The sequence below is a fragment of the Bombus pyrosoma genome, linkage group LG3 (genome assembly GCF_014825855.1).
Source record: "Bombus pyrosoma isolate SC7728 linkage group LG3, ASM1482585v1, whole genome shotgun sequence".
Lineage (NCBI taxonomy): Eukaryota > Metazoa > Arthropoda > Insecta > Hymenoptera > Apidae > Bombus > Bombus pyrosoma.
The window spans coordinates 4,318,143-4,335,749 of NC_057772.1; the positions used below are offsets into that span (position 1 = coordinate 4,318,143).

Consider the following 17,607-nt stretch of genomic DNA (forward strand, 5'->3'; position numbering starts at 1 on the left):
TAAAAGCAATTCAAGAAGGGGTGGAAGGACAGGAAGGTAGCACAGCAAGGAGGCAAAAGGACCAAAGTGGCAATAGTGTGTAGGCTAAGTTGCAATAAATCGTAGACATAAGTATAAATAGATTATAAGCATTAGCGTTAGATTAGAGATAAGAAGGCGATTAGTGCAATAAAGAGCTGTAAAGAAAGCTGAAAGTTCGTCCAAAGCCGAGAGGCACGGACTAAATAAAAATAATAATAATAATAATAATAAGTAACGTACATACAACGAAGCTGATAAAGCTTTCCGCGCATCGCTAAACAGCAAAGATGAAAATTCAGCTGCTAGCTAAAGTGAGTCAGCTTTTAATAATTTTTATATACGTATATACTTTAAGATAACATCATAATATAGGTGTTACACAATATGTGCATCGTGGAATAGATAAAAAAAAGCTGTTGTCTCGAGAATGACATGACAGTTAGTATTCGGAATTAACTTAATCGTTGATTAAAAACGATAATGTACGACGCATTCTTCTCGGTATCTTTATCTTTTTGACCTATAAAACCATGACAATCTGAAAATATTTCGAATTCAAGGTCAATTTCCTATTTCTCGATCGTTTTTCTCTCTTTCCTCCAACCGTAAGTAAAAAATTTTGCTTCCAGGAGTTTAAAACTTTACCTGTAGGACAGTAATCTTTTACGTCCGGACAAGGGAATGGTGAATGCTCTTCGCAATCATCCTCAACTGGTAGTTGACATTTTCTCGAAGATTTTGGACATTCTTCCGCGTCTTCGTCAAACTTTGAATAGCAACGCTTAGAAACATCTTTGATTGTTGTCCCATCGCAATCATCCGATTTCAATGTTTTATCGCAAGGAGGTTCTTTGGAGGAGGAATAGTTACGAAAGCTCATGGGACAAAATATTGCTTCGGATAGACCTCTCGATCTCCATAAATTTTTACACGCAGACTTCTGGTAAGATGGATTTTCCGTGAAAGAATGGAACTTTAACATCGAATTCGACAACTTCTGCATGGATGAACTATGGTATTCCGCCGAAGGACAAAATTCCTTGGAGAACTTCCAAGAGTGGTAGATTGGCGCCAAAGGGAACTGCGAAAAGATCGACGATCCACTGTCGAGCAAGAAACCTCTTCTCTCAATGTACGTCTTCATTTCACAGCGATATTCACCACTGCTCATATATCTGCTTCTTTCTGAAACGAACTTTGACTGGAGAACGTCGGAATTATAAAACTTCTCTTTCATACGAAAACCGTGAATATTTTCGGTCTCCGAAAACGATTGCAATACGCAAAATGTCGACTTCTGTAACGTTAGAATAGAAACCTCGCTATTTATGCTAATGAATTACACGAGATCCTGCAACACAGTCAGAACCGTAGAACTTTTTGCAATCTTGCTATGTATGAATTTTAAACAGACAGTTTTGGTAACTTCCTCGAGAAAGAGATAATTTCTTGTGCAGACAATTATTCAAACGGTGAACGTGTTGCATTTTCATGACAGAAATTATACGAAGTCCTTTTTGTCGTACAGAACATTTAGTTCTTTGAATGGAACATGGATAGTAGTTGTTGCACAGAATACCGCAGCTTTAGACAAGATCATTTGCCAACAGGCATCTCACACGTTGCAAACCGATAATGACAAAGTTCAAACGAAACACGCCCAGAGACTCTTTTATTAGAATCTTTAAAAGGAAATTAAATATCATGTATCGTTGCCATGTCGATAGCACGATCGTTCTATTGTAATGTCTCTCTAATAACGAGTCGCTTATATCTCGCGAAGAAAAGAGAATTTTATACCTCCATTTATCGCGAGCAATTTTCCGTTCGACGATTCGTATCTTGAAATATCATTGAGCCAACCTTTACTGCTGTGCCAACGATACCCCGTGCTCCAATTTCTTTTTTTCTCGTCCAAGAAACCGGTTACATTTACGCTCGTTGAAAATACCGTTCCAATATCCGATTTGATTAACGTGGAACGCGTTGTTCCGTTGACAGACGCCAATGACAGGATCTTTAACCTACGCAACAGTGAGAACATCGCGATACCGTGTCTTGTTACTATTTTATGATCTATCCGTGCTTTTTGGATAGAGAAGATCACGATTTGGACACATTTTTCAGGAAAAAATGCGTATGCCTGGCCATACGAAAACGTAACTTTTTAGTCTCAATTGCATATACAGACTCTTTTGTCATATGAACTCATCCTCCTTTGTTCCTTCGAGCGTATTTTCACGTGTGTCAGTATTTAAAGAATTCGATGCATCTGATATTTCTATGACAAATTCCTTCAATTAGTTGGAAAGCTTCGTAGGAACGTTAGATCGCGAATTTTCTTCTTGTACGAATTTCTATTCGATATTTGAAGATATTTTGAAGTACAAGATAGATACTGAACGAAGATCATTGACATGATTTTTTTTTATTACGTCTCTTAAGTTAATAAGCGAGGTAGTTCTCACAGTATCTAGATCAAGCATTTCCTTTTCTGGAATGGAATAGAACAGGCATATCCTCGGTGCTTATCTTCGTTTCATGACAAACATCGCACATCCGGCATACGAGTATACAACTCTTGTGACGTTTGCAAATCGACCGTATTTATAGCAGTCCTTCCGCTCTTCTCTCTGTACTCACTGTGAAGTTTCAATCTCTGTTTCGTGGAAATTCGCGGCACAACTTGGCCGATCAACACGCACGTTCCAATCAGGTACGTGCGACATGTACAAACATTTTACATATCGAGTCATATTGCAAACAATATCTTATTAAAAAAGCGCGATATTTTTCATCGACGGACGTGCAGTTTTAAACTGTGTAACATCATCGGACAAATAATTCGTTTTTACATAAATGTTTCTGTTTAGCAAATATAGACGTTTAAATGACACTCTTTCATAGTGATATTTCTTGCACTCTTTTAGTCTGCCTTTGATTGCTTCGAAATACAATGGCTTACGAAAGTATTTGAATATACATGGAAACATTTTCTGAATCGTATCATGCGAAAGATTTTCTAGGACATGCCACATAATGCGACTGTCACGATCAAAAGTTTGAAACAAATTCGAAAATGTACGAAGACGTTGCAACTTATATTGCAAATATATGTCTCAATATTCGTTGCAATCACTAATTAATTATATCTTTAAATTTTATACTATGTACTAGTTTTTTTTTTAAACGTACACTCGCAACAAATCTCTCGCAATTTTTACGTACATTTCCAGATTGGTTTCAGATTTTATCACTATAGTTACGATAACCGTGTTTCATCCTTCGAAAGCTTTCTATAATACAGACGATATACTCATAAAGATCTTCTATAGCGAATGTCCAAATACTTTGGCGAATTATTGTTATGACAAATCAACGTATGTTCGAGGAATATCTCCACTTAATTACATTAATAAAAGTAAGACACCTCGTATGGATAAATGCGCAGTAGAATAAATGAATCAGCACTCGAAATGTAGTTTATTGAAGCGCCAGAATGTCTGGGGTCAGTAGAAAGCGATAAATACGTAGTGGTCCATATATCATGGTTTATGCTAGCGTTACAATATCCGCAACATTATTTTGTAATTAGTTTTTCTTTCTGTGTGAATCTCGATAAGAAACACGCTGGAGATTTTCATACGCAATATATTTCCGGAACTTTCTCCATTAGAATGAAACAACAATTACCGGATACGCTCTGACATTAATCTCCGACGTTTTAATCTCGCAAACAAAAGGAAAACGAAACGAAAAACATTTTCGTTGAATTTTAGTAAGGATTTGAAATATTATCGCGGTGTGGCGAGTGTCGAAAGTTGGAAACAGAATGCAAGGGAGCGGTGACACAGAAGAACAGATAACAATAATTTAATGTCGAACACACGAAGGACTCCCGAGATCTATTTCTTTCAATAAATCCGTTTTCACGGAAAGCTCCGCAGAAACGTTCCAACTTCTTGATGAAACTTCGAACCTTTGACATTAACCAAGTAATTTCCAACGAAGCCTCTAAAATTTTTACGACTCCGAGTTGTAAACTGGAAGTACGATAGTTTAAAGAAGAAAATATCATTGCGATAGGTGGGAGGATATTTCCGCTGCCGTCGTAAAACCACGGGAGAGGAAATAATTAAGAGAATCGTGGATTATTATAATTAATCCACCGATGACATGAAAAATGAGTGGAGCAACGTAACTTTGTGTTTTCATTATCTGTACATTGGAAATGCAGAGTCGGTGGTAATTTTCAGTAAAAGGTTTGCCTGGGGAAAATTCAATTGCTCGTCGCGAAGTTAAATGAAAATGAAATAATTAATCTTCCGACAAGGACTTTGTCGCAATCGATATTACACGATGATATCGCTGCGATGTTCAGCTCTCCCTTTGAAATCAGCTACTTCGAAAGAAAAAACATTATTTTTAGTTATTGTCGTCATTTTAATCAGATTTTGTATAAGTATTTGAAGATGAACTCCAAATATTTATGAAATTATTTCGGTAACTGTACCAGATATACATAAGAAACAAACTGGAACAGTGTTTTCGTGGCAGAAATAATTCCAGTGAAAATAAACGAAAATGCGAGGAGTGAAATTACGAAGAAAATTGAGATCGGAAGTGCGGTCGATAAAGCGAACTAAAACGACTCTATTCCAAAAATCGATTAACCCAAAATCTCAATTAAAATCATGTGAACAAAATCGATTAGAAAATTTCATTAATTACGTTACATTTCATCTGAAAATTCTTATCTATCTAAAAGAATAATTCTCATCTATAATAATTTCCATTCTCATTAATACGTTTGAAGTTTTTGTACTATTGCTATCGTACTACTTCTGTACCACTAATAACGTAATGGTTGTATGTTAAATCTATTTCTTTTGAAACAAATCATACGTTTACGTCTTCGATCTTCGAAACATAGATTTGTAGATATACATGTATATTTCGTCTAGCGTGTTCAAAGGAGCGCAATCATGAAATGGCGCAAAATGGAAATGATAATTACTGCTCGACGATAGAGCAGGAACAATAGAATTGCGTTCGACTGCTGGCTCCTGGAAAACAGGGATACGTCGATGCGCCTTGCGCGGCAACCTTTGACATTTTCAAGAGGACGGGTCGAAGTATTTCCACCCTCCTGGCCTAGGTACAGCCCGCTTTTCGTCAGCCCTACATCCGGTCGTGTAAACGTGTGTGTACATGGCGAGGCGAAGAAGGCGATTAAAATGCTTACAAAAAAGAGAGAGAAAAGAGATAATTAAAGCGTATTGCGCGTTAGGAAACACGAACGGCCGAGCATTTTTTCATTCAACTGGCGAATCGTAATTGGAAAGTTACGCGGAAATCCTTTCGATTTGCAGTGAAGGGCATAATGAAAGTAAACTGAGACGAAAGCGAAACTAGGTCGATAAAATTCTTTTTTCTTGCTCCTTTTCCCTCTTTTCTGTACTCCTTTTTAATGAACGTTCCAACTTATACGTAATTGGGCGATGAACACCGGGGATGATCATGGAATTATTTCGAGTGACATCGATGCAACGCCCAGTTTTAATTCGAGACGATGCACCATGAAGTTTACATAGATTGTAAATGAGATTTGATCCGGTTACTGATACGATCGCAATTGTGAGACTACAGCGCGACTTTCGTGCTTGAGAATAATAATGGAACCTCCTTTGACCTTATTTTTTCTTGGAAAATAATGGACATGTCATATACTGCACACTGCTTCACAATTATAGTTGTCTGACTAGCCGAGAAAGAATGTCTAGGAAATTAGATTTAGTTTAATAAAAGGTAATTAACTTGAAACTTTATATTGTTTGACTACGCAGTATCTAGTCTATCGAAAGGCACAATTAAGCATACTCTCGTCTCTTTATCAAATTGTTGTTAAATTAGACGAACAAATTCATTTACTTGAACAATGCAGTCCTATGAACCATCCAACTCAAGAATTCTTGCCATTTATAACTTGGTATTTTATCACGATACGATAGTACCACCGTAGATGGCCATAAAATTTTTTAATATCAGGAGAATGCGAAGATGAATATTAAGGTAGACTTTATGAAATACTTCTTGGACGATAAAATCTACTTAAACGCCTCATAACAAATACAGATAAAACAGCAAATGCAAATATCTATATAAAAGAAGATACGTACCTGTTTGGAACACTCGCGGGGAGACGCGATCGCAAGAAAGCACGTCAACGAAAGGCGTAAACTCTCGTTACGATTGGATAATCGACGCCACGAAATGATCGAACCCCTGATTTCTGTTACGACAATAGGGGTGTTTTCACAATTCAACTGAATTTACACTGAATTTACACTGAATTTACACTGAACTAACAGGTATAAAATAGTGTTTATTCCAACAACTTTATATAGAAAAATAGTTACACTGATGCGTATGGATAAGTGAAGTAACTGACTGATTTAAGGTATGAAACTCGGTAATAACGTGTTGACTATTCTAACGGTGAAGAATAAGTGTAGAAATGTTGATGACTGCTTGAACACTCGCTCGAGAGTGCTGGACTGCCCTTAAGGTGTTTCGGAGGAAAGCTTGGTATGGATGTGTCCTTTTACTGATGAACATGTGTTAGGTTTTTCCCATTTAATGACTGCCCGCTTTCTCCGTGATTCCTAAGAGCGCCTAACAAACTCAAGGACCTTTCCAAGACCCAGCCATAAACTGCAAATACTTTTCGAATTAGAGAATTCTCCAGACATGCAATTAGACTGGCAAATATGTGTGGAGACAATGCAGCTAAAGGCTAATGTCTTTATGGTGGGTCATTGGGTCTATTGAGAATCGGGATGGCTGTAGGTTGGCTGTTGGCTGCCAGGTAGCGAGGGCTGGCGTGCAGATGTCCCGCGCGACGTAACAGTACCAACAATATACTCTGACTGTTCGATTATTTCCACGACGACACATCAAAGTAACAGTTTAGTCTTTAAAATCTAATCGATGTATACAAAAGGCCAAACCTCGAAGAGCTTAATTAATGCAGCAACTTGGATTGTTGTGCAAATTGCACCTGTACAGCGTAAAGACGCTAGACTACATCTACCAAATGTCAACCACGAGGTGAACCCTGCCTGTTCGCTTCCATTTGCGATTAATGCGCAGGGGGAGGAAACAGAATCTCCTCTAAAGGGTAATTCTAAAAGGTTGCTTGGAAACTGAAACAATTCAATTTCGATATAACGAGAAACGAGAGGGCAGGCGTAACGATATAGTCAACCACGGTCCACAGACAATTGCTTGAATCTTCGTTGGAATGTGATTAACCGCCCTATTCCCTTCCGCATCGAGACGAGCCAGTGATATCGAGAAATTATTTTCAGACATAAATTTTTTTCTTTAATGTGAGTATAAAAACCATGAGTTCATCGTACTCTCCAGATACATCAGCTTCTAGGCAGAAATTCCGTAAGAGGATTACATTATCCTTGTTATGTGCCATAGCGTGAGACTGTTTTCCATTAACTTCCCTTCACGGTTCATTATCAGTCAAGTGTATTATGTTGACATTGAGGTGCATTTACCGACTATCTTTGCGTGATGCACTTCATATGAAATTAATAAGAACGGTTACCTGTGAGAACGAATCTAATTAACGCATATTAAACATGCATTAGCGTTTTATGAGGGTACTTATATGAAACAAAGATTGCATATGGAATTATAAAGAAGTAAGATAGTAGAAGAGGGGTGAAGATATATTGGAATAGATGTGTAAATATTATGGAAGTTGTTGATTATTATATTAATGATTAATAAAAGATTGTCTGAGAAATGAGTAGAATGATAACGATCCACAAAAATACCAATGATCTTAATACCTCTTGGAATTCGTATGTTGACTAACGTAATTAATTTCGCCCTCCGGTGTAAATGAATGCCACCGCCGCAAACCACGTGTCCACGTCGCTAATTACAATCCACGATAATTAGGAATGATGTACTACACTGACGCGATGTTAATATGAACACGTAATGTGTAACATTCGCAATTAATTCTTGAATGAGAAATGAAACGTAGCTACTCGAATGGCCAAAAAGAATGAAATACATAAAATTCTTACAAAAAAATTTGAAATTTTCAATTAAAAATTTTTAACTGTTGAAATATTATTGTAAATATTAATGGTGTAAAAACCATTCTACACTCTACATCATTAATTAAACTGCTAGAAAATTCATATGTCTTAAATGTTTCTGAAAGAGTAAGTTTGAATTCGATCGATCTCCCAATTTGTTGACGTCACTAGTTACGTCACATAAAGGAGGATGGAAAACGTTTGATACAATTTCAATGACGTAGCGGTGCTTTCTAACCCATTAGAAATTTAGAAATTTATATACATATACGATATGGCATATAACAGATAGAAATACAATGTATATAAACCCTATTGCACCCTTTAATAGGGATTAAATTATGTGTTTCATTAAATTGCATAGAATTAGGAAAGTTTTTAAAATATGTTTACAAATCTTACAATATGTTTACTATGATAATAATATCTTGCAAATGTATCCCCGTCATAAAAGTTACAATCAATTTTATTTAATTTGCACTAATTATATAGGGATATATCGATCGAAGCATTCTATTAGCCTATTATTGATGAATAGCGCTAAATTTAAGAAAAATCACTGTTCGAATAGGTTTCAGAGCACGCTTATGAAAGTGACTTTGTATAGTCCCATTTCAATTACATTCTCTCCGAAACATCCAATAAATAACTAAATGAGAATCAGTATTTGTTAAAATTGGGAAACTATTCTTTAAAATAAAACAAGATAATGTATATTATAAACAATGCAACTAACAAACAGTTGGTTCACGTATAACACATTTGCATTTCCTTACAAAACTGTCATAACAACACGATTTTACTACTGATAAAGTACAATCTATTTCTCATTGTTACATGAAATCATAGTGTTTGATACATCGTACAGATAATCGTTACATCGCCAACAGCGTTTTTGTATAAGCGAAAATACGTAGTTGGCAGTAGATCTGACAGTTAAATTCTTTGAAAAACTAATCGATCATGGTTACGGTGTATCGCGTGTAGCATGCACTGTACATACATACCAATTCACCGAGAGATTTCAACCAGTCCTCTTGTTTCCTCGGTTCACTTGTACAATAGTGTTCATATATGCACACATACAAATGAGAGCAATCATAGGCAACTACCGCGATTATCCCATTGTGAGGTGTCTATCGTTTTTGTCTGGTTAATCGCGACAAAGATAGAGGAAAATATGGAGCAGCTCTTCCTCAATCAGTAAAGCAGATTCAACCAGTTCTGATACGAGTATCGATGCACTTCTTCCCGCGTAACAGCGATTCAATTTAATAAGGTAACTAGTCATTTCTAGACCTTTTCAATTGTTTGAAACGATGTCACGATCTAAAATAACAACGACACATAAAATGAGTATTAATGAAAAACCATTTGATCCTTTCGATTCGTATCATTCTAATCGATACATCTAACTTTACGTCGCAAGATCTTTTCACATATTTAAACAAGACGGCAGCTGGCTACTTTCAGTTTTGATGCAGTTGCAGCCCTGTGTTCTGATAAGGTTCGCAGCACCACCGCGAGAGTGCGCCAACTGCAACTCAATAAAATCCAAAGAGCGCCGGACGGGCGGTGTTCCGCGATGCGTGATGAGTTTGACAGCTCCCGCGTACTGAATGTTGTTTAAAAAGTATAAAAAATCGATCGAGAGATGTGACTAAGAAAAAATCCTTAACACGTTTCCGTATGCATCCATGGGAGATCGTCTAATATGGGAGAATGGTTGGTCATAGAATTATCACGCTGATACTCTTTCTGGCAGGTAAGTACATAATATTCGTTCAGGCGTAAGTGCACCTGCGGATCAATGTGATACTATACATACGTTCGGTGTTCGTGCGCTTATATACGTGCAGCGTATAAATCGGGCTAAGTACACGATCGTTACGATTCAGGGTCGAGTTATGCAAATTTTGCCGTATATCTCGACTTCCCGAGCGGATTATGTGATTTTTTTTTGTTCTTACATCCTTTAAATGTTTAATCAAAATCGATAGCACAACGACGCATCAATTTGTATTTTTCTATCGAATTGCTTTTGTAGTTCTTATTAGTAATATTAAAGCTTAAAAAATACATATAAGTTTTCGTAAAAACTATATTTTATTTAAATACAGTTATACAAAGTATCAAATACATTCAGTGAATATAATAAGCTATAATTCAAACTCGATGTTCAGATGCTTAGATTATTATAAATATTTTTTCTATTAGAAAAGGAAGAATTGTGGATCCTAATATTAAGTACATCAATTAATTTTTATATGTGTTCATTTTGTAAATTGTATTAATAAAAACGTATTTTTTTTAATGTCTCAGTGAATTTTATTTATATTTTTTATTGTAAATAATATTTTAAATAATAATTTAAATTGACTCATAATTATAATTCGTAATTTATATCTTTTTATCTATAAATGTTTACCCTATAAAAAGTATTAGAATGTCATTTAAAAAATATATAATTCTACATAAAATTGTTATACAAATACCATTAACTTCATAATTTAATAATTATGTTTTACAATGTTTTTAGCATGGCACGAAGCAGCAACTTTAGTGCCAATAAGATCTGTGGCTGTAGATATAGGTCAGAACTTGACATTAGCATGTGCAGAAGAAGATGCACTGCCACAGTCAGGAGAATCTGTTGGAGTGATGTGGATAAGGGAGGGACGGGAAGATGGACAAATTGAAAGACTAAAGGTTGAGCCTAATGGAGCTTTGCAACTTATTAATGTTAGTGCAGATGATGCTGGAAACTATTCATGTACTCTAGATGACGATCATGATGCTGTCAAAACTAGAATCAACGTACAAGTTAGAAGTAAGTTACTTAAATTTGAATGTAATTCTAAAGTAATTGCAGATTTATAATGTATTTTTTACTCCATTTTAGCTCCTCCACCAGCTTTACACAATGTATGGGTTAAACCATCAACAATATTGGCAAATATTCTTTGGGAAGTAGCTGGCACAGGTGGTTATCCTATCATAGATTTCACTGCCGAATATCGTCTTAAACCGAATGTGGGTGAAGAACCAGAAGACTGGAAGCCTATTGTTCCAACGCACATTCCTCCAAATTCTGTAAACAGTTTTTCTTTTAATGAAATCAGCTCTATACCACTGACTGCTGTTATTAAAATTGATAATTTTATAGAGGCAAATTGATGTGTATCACTTGGTGCCAAACACTACTTACTCGTTTCGAGTCTGGGCAACAAATCAGCTGGGGAGAGGAGAAATTGTTGAGGTTGAAGGTCATACTCAACACAGTAGTGAGGAATTAGGTACATAATTTAAACGTGATAACTTTACATGATCCTGCATGTAAACAAATTAGTATTTATATAAAATAAATACTATTGCTTACTAATTATAATTGACAATTATTTCAGAACTTGCAAGACATCTCTTAGCAGGTGTAGAAAATTTTGACACTCGTGTCTGGGTGGCAGCAGTAGGGATAGTTATGGGTACACTTATGATTCTTGGTATAGGTACTTGTTACCTCCTCTATCGTGAGTGCAAAGTACCCTGTAAGCATTTCCTGGTAACTTTATCTAAAAGCTTTTGCTTCTACTCTTTCTCTTTCATGCTATTTATTTCTGCTGATGAAACTTATTTCCTTCCATGCAAATAAATTAAAGTAGAATATGCTAGATTATCTAAGTTTGAAATATATAACATGATTATCTAGAGGACGAAATCTGCAGCAGAAACGATAGCATCACTAACCACTTAACTTATCTATGGCCCTGATCTCTAGCTTTCTTTACATCAGCTATTCTCCTTTCAATCAGTTTAGTGCTATTCTAATACAGTGCCAATTATCTTTCACTAATATTTCCCTACTGCAAGCGCTCTGCAAATTAGCATTTAATGAATTTTCTAGCGTTCAACTTTTAAAATTTACTAGCGTTTAATAAATTTTCTTACCAATACCGATTTAACAATAACACTTTTATAACTTTTGCACAAAACACTTTACAACATAAGGCACTAAAATAATCTGTAACATATTTATATCTTTCTATACAGTTTGCCTGTCAGTAGCACCTTTCTTACTCCTCATAGGAATGAAACCTATAACTTATGAATGGACTTTATCAACCACCAAACTTGCTCTGTCTATATAAAGAATTTTTATCTTACTCTTTTACTAACTGTTATATTTTAAATTAAAAAGCTTTGGTGGTTTGTATAAAATTTGTTATGCAGAATGATTAGTGTCATGAATAGAAAATATTATAATAATAGTAATATAGAGCATTATGGCCTAGATAACATTGTGTGCTATTAGTAAATCTTTGACTGTATAAAACTTAGGTCAAAGGTAGCACAAATATATTTGCTGGGTAAGCAATATATTTATATATATGAAAGATTTCTCAATGTGTTTTCATTGATTTATTATTGTATATATATATATATATAGATTTTAAATTGAACATAGGATTATTCAATTGTTAATATAACATAAGTTGTTCTTGAATATCCATGGCCCAGCAAACACTGGTAAAGGGAGAGGGTAGAAGCTAATATAACTCATGGCCCAGACCAATGAAAATTAATCTCCGTTCCCGAATTGCAGCGCAGCTGGAGGAGCAGGAAGTGATTGAACTTGTACCCAATATCATTCTGAATCCAGGATTTTTCGACGAAAGAACAGAACACATTCCTCAAGACGAAAATTTCAATAACCAAACCACTACACGCTTAAACAATAATAGCGTTGTGCAACCTATGCGACTTTAGCGATTAAATATTTAGATTTCTGTGGCTAATTTTTATTAACAAGTGGCTTGAGCACAATTTATGTGTCACCTTAAACGTAAGTAACTGGAATTACAAGAGGCCTCGAATCCGCCAAGTATTACAATGCGTAGAATCAGATAAGCGATGAAGATGATAATTATTGCGAAAGTGGAAATTTATGTTTATAGTCAGAAAATTGAGAGACGCATCATACATTCCGAGTATTCTAAGGAAATAAATTTTTCACTTACAATACAATGTAAAGTGTTCAAAGCATATGTAAGACTCTGCTAGGTTTTGTGAAATGGAGTAGCACATTTTTGAGAGTGTTTATCAGGATGTTCTAACATTAAAATTCGATATCGTTGCTCAGTTATCGAGCTTAAAGTCAAGAACTCCTGTAAGCGAAAAAAGGAATATTCTTAGTAAGACTGTAATTCTAAGAACAAAAGGCAAATTTTTGAAGAAACTAAAATCATATGATATTAATATTAAGCGGCAAATTTTTGTCTTACGTTCTGCATGAATTCATGTTTTTTACGCAATTATTTTTAACCATTATCACCGAACACAAATGAGATTTTAATGGACAATATCATGCAGGGAGTAAGACTTTTGCCAATAATACACATCATCCGATTAAAAAAATTTTGTCAAACACGAGGTATGATTAAAGGCTTGCTTACTGCCGTTTTAAGGTGTGCAGAAGTCATTGGTAAAAAAGTTCCTTTTTTGTGTCTTTATAAAAGTTATTGTTTTTTTATTTATTGTTATACGAATGCATTTGTTTTTTAGAGAATATTTTGATAATGCTTTCTTCCAAAAGAATTAATATAACGGAAGTCAATGCACCATATGCTCTTTCTGGAAAAATCCTGTGAATCAGAGAGTGTACAGTGTAAAAATCATAGTACTCTAATTATAAAAATAATTCTATTATGTTAATGTTATTTCTAGTAATATTATATTCTTCATATTTTTAACTTTGCATGTAACTATTCAAATATGTCTAATGCTTCAACATGCTTTTGCACTACCTTAATAACAAATGCAATATCCACTGCTACTGAATTATAAAAAGCTATGAAATCAAATTTCATCGAAACCAAATCTTAACAAATACAAAATAGCACAAATTCATGAAAAATAAGTTTCGGTACATAAACTTTTTAGGAAAATGAAAAAAAAAGAGCATTCAATAAATCTTCATAACATTCAACAAATAAGAAAATTATTCATGATCATCATTCGGTTCAGATTAGTGGTAAATATAGGGCAAAAGTAGAATAGGTTAAAATATTTTGGATATCACCTTTGATAGAATCAAGTTTGTAATCGATCGTTAAAACAGATCTTTTCCACAAATATTCATTTTTTATGAGAAGTATCGTCTCGAATTGCATACAAAATTTAACTTAGTCAATCAATGAAGGTTGATGATTTTGATAAAAGTTCTTCCTGTACAAACAGATACATACATAGTTATTTTCCACAATTTACATGTAGTACCATATCAGAGTTTATCATTATGTGAAATATGTTATTAAGATTGTGGTAGTGGGTGTTGAGACTTTTCTTACTAAAAAAATAATAACAAAAGAGGTTTATTTTTGACTTATTGTTAACTTTGAATTTTTTAAATGAAACTTTTCTCAGGAAAAGAATCAAGATAAATTTGTTTACTTTTATTGCTTAATTTCAGTTAAAACATCATAAGTGATGAATATGGAAGTGGTTGTGGAAATTGATTCTTGTGTGTATTAGTCTTTCATGTGTTAATAGTAAAGCTCATAATATAAGAAACATAATACCTTAATGATTCTACTTAAAACAATTACATAAGTTAAATATTGCTTTTGTCAATATAAAAATCTGACAAAAAGCAATTTGGTGCACGCAGGTTGTATAAATATTGGTTGTGCGTTGTTACATTGAAGCTTTATGATCTGTTCTTCCCTGCAGTATAATCTTATAGGGGTGAACAGATTCAATTCGGCTTCGTACTATGCACTCTGTGTTGTGAATGGTATATATACGCGCTAATGAAAAAATAATATGATAATAACAATAATGATAACAATATAAATATATATATTTATATAGCCAAGGCATCATGATATTTTAGCTATAAGCAAAGACAATTTTTTATATAAATAATAATAATGCTGAAATGCAATGATGAATATTTATCTACATATTCATATAGATAATTTTGTGCTATGATATCGAGCTTCAAGAGTGATCTAGTAGATATGCTCATTAAGAGTATTTCATGTAGAATATCATGTTCCTCTCTCCAGTTAGAAGAGTCGTGTTTTCTCACTTTCTCAAGGATTGTATAAAACATCCTTCATTTTTACAAATCAATGCAATACTCTTAAAAACGATGATAATACATTGTAACAATTGCACCCTTTTTCTATAAAGATGACTTTTCCTGCTTTAAATAATCCAGCAATAATATATCATATATATTACTTTAGAACACGACTCTTTATATATCGTGCACATTCAAATAGAATTATAATCACTTGTTTCTGCTGAAATACATAACAATAGGTGTACTGTAATTTAAATATTTAACTGTCTCTATCAAAGCTGTCTGGTGAAGGCATAGGTTTTGCATTTAGCGGCATTAATAATGTGGTGAAGCCTGATAAAAAAAGGAGTATAAATGTTACTTGATATATAAAATGAAAAATTATTCTTATAACTATCAGCTGCTATAGAAACTAACAATAAAATTTAGTCCTCTGGGTTTAGAATTCTGCCATTGCATACCATTAGAAGATCTGCATATCTACCTATGCAATGTAGGATGATCATAAAATAACTTTAATTACATTAGAAATACAATCAGTAAAATTATATCATTAGAATTGAAAGTAAATAGTAAGATAATCATGATTCTTTCTTTTTCCAATAAGATAAACACATGCTCTTTTTAAACTAAATATTTCAAATTAGTTACAGTACTAATAAACACAAAAATTAATTGTTAACTTTAATTACAAGACATGTCTTTATCATTCTATACCAAAAAATTGTCAAATACTATAATGGTGTAAAATAGATATATTTTTATGAGGTAGATCACAGCGTTATAAACTTAAATCTATGACTACAATGATAATGGCAGATATTTTATGTTCATACTATAAATTACATAAAATCAACAAAAAATCTTAATCTATTTCTGATTAAGACTGCTTTCTGTTTTATCTAGTGATTTCTTTCATTTAATTCTCTTTTGCATTGATAATCATACATCTTTGAAATTCAAAAGCTATTAAGCACAGTACGTGCATAGCATTTGTCATTATACCTTTGTAGTTAAATGTATTGCATTAATATATTTACTTCACATAACACACTCATGTGAAATATATATTAAGTAAAGCACAATACTATAGAATAGTATAATGGTTGCTGGTGGCACCATAAATCGTCCCTAACATACATATTGCTTGCCTATGACATACCAGAAGAAAAAGAAATTTAATGTGGTTTTTACAAAAAGCTTCAAATTGGTTCTGCTTTTTTCATAAAAAGCTGATTTTGCTATATGATATTTTACATATAACACGTATTTACAAATATTTGTAAATATCATACAACCATTTCTAAATCCTTTACTTTTTGTAAAAACTACATATCTGTCGTGTCATTATCTATTAGATTAATAATATTAGTTTAACATCCTTACATTAAGTGATGGTAAAAGAGATTTATAATGATATCTCCATAAATAATGTTATAGCGGATAAGTATTAGTCTCGATATTAATTCTGCGATAAGTTATTTAGTTATATATTAACTGAAATTATGTATTAGCTTCTGGTGATTTCTTTATATAATTATTTATTTTGTAAAAAAAAAAAAAAAATGAAAAGCGCAAAAACATATGTTAGAACCGAAATTTGTATATAGTATACACATTATTGTTTTGTTTCTATATTTTGTATAAATTGTTAAATATGCACGCTTGATTATATTAACTTACTTTATTTATGTTAAATATATTGTGTCAGATTAAAAAATCGAATAGTACTCCATATTCATATAGAGTTGTTCGCGTTGAATCAGCGTTATTTTAGTTCTAATATGTTGTATAAATCCATTCCATTGACATTATACGCGATTATAATGTGTAGAAAAATGTTTTCCTAATACCGACATGTTCATGGTTTATTTTATAAACTACGAACAATGCACATTTCATCACGTACAAATCCTATATTAAAAGAGAAAAATACGAAAATGTAACATGCTTGGGTTAAAAATTGTTTGAGTATTTTTGTGGAAAAAATAAAGAAAATCAAGGTTGTGCTTGAATGGCTGATACTATCATTAATTAGTATTTAGCTTTCATACTACAATCAGGAGACAAACATTAGTTACATATCAGAGAAGACATAGCAATTAGCTTAGTCACTTTTCACTTAGATACTGATTGCAATCATCTGATATAAACTATACTAGCTGCTATATTATATTCATTTTTATAACAGCTTTAAAAATTTTTTACAAAAATATAAGAATGTACATTATAACATTAATTTCATGAAAATAATCTGATTTTCTCATCTTGCTATTTTACCAGGATATGATTTATTCATTGAATGAATGTACATTATTAAATTGCAATCAGAATGATGCAAATAACATGAAAATTTATGTACATTTCCTTTAACAG

The 17,607-nt window shown here is 33.3% G+C and overlaps 3 protein-coding genes across 6 annotated transcripts in view; 1 reads left to right on the top strand and 2 right to left on the bottom strand.

Moving 5' to 3' along the window:
- The window catches only part of LOC122566142, a 4,965-nt gene extending 2,789 nt beyond the window's left edge, over positions 1-2,176 (bottom strand). Inside the window, exon 1 of the mRNA XM_043722971.1 lies at positions 667-2,176. Coding sequence (XP_043578906.1) covers positions 667-1,258 — 592 coding nt within the window. The 5' untranslated portion in view covers positions 1,259-2,176. The remainder of the gene's footprint in view (positions 1-666) is intronic.
- Positions 1-9,293, bottom strand: part of LOC122566126 (protein retinal degeneration B) — a 27,986-nt gene extending 18,693 nt beyond the window's left edge. Inside the window, exon 1 of the mRNA XM_043722907.1 lies at positions 9,155-9,293. The gene's annotated coding sequence lies outside the window, so the exon portion shown is untranslated. The remainder of the gene's footprint in view (positions 1-9,154) is intronic.
- Positions 2,657-17,246, top strand: LOC122566140 (neuronal cell adhesion molecule). Of its 4 annotated transcripts, XM_043722965.1 has the most exons (7): positions 9,289-9,426; positions 9,632-9,912; positions 10,687-10,977; positions 11,050-11,240; positions 11,314-11,443; positions 11,552-11,692; positions 12,748-17,246. In XM_043722965.1, the coding sequence occupies exons 2-7, from the start codon at positions 9,870-9,872 to the stop codon at positions 12,909-12,911; spliced, it is 960 nt and encodes a 319-aa protein (XP_043578900.1). In that variant the 5' UTR covers positions 9,289-9,426; positions 9,632-9,869; the 3' UTR covers positions 12,912-17,246. The 4 variants fall into 4 exon arrangements, with proteins under 4 accessions (XP_043578903.1, XP_043578900.1, XP_043578901.1 ...); XM_043722968.1 differs by lacking the exons at positions 9,289-9,426; positions 9,632-9,912 and adding an exon at positions 2,657-2,737; XM_043722966.1 differs by lacking the exon at positions 9,289-9,426 and having other exon boundaries at positions 9,670-9,912; positions 12,663-12,775.
- Positions 17,247-17,607: the final 361 nt, after the last annotated feature.

Excerpts from the sequence above, each read along its gene's own strand:
- LOC122566140 (XM_043722965.1), top strand. The coding sequence starts at position 9,870 with ATGGTTGGTCATAGAATTATCACGCTGATACTCTTTCTGGCAG. Across the intron at positions 9,913-10,686 it reads GCTGATACTCTTTCTGGCAG|CATGGCACGAAGCAGCAACT; the intron begins GTAAGTACATAA and ends CAATGTTTTTAG. Across the intron at positions 10,978-11,049 it reads AATCAACGTACAAGTTAGAA|CTCCTCCACCAGCTTTACAC; the intron begins GTAAGTTACTTA and ends ACTCCATTTTAG.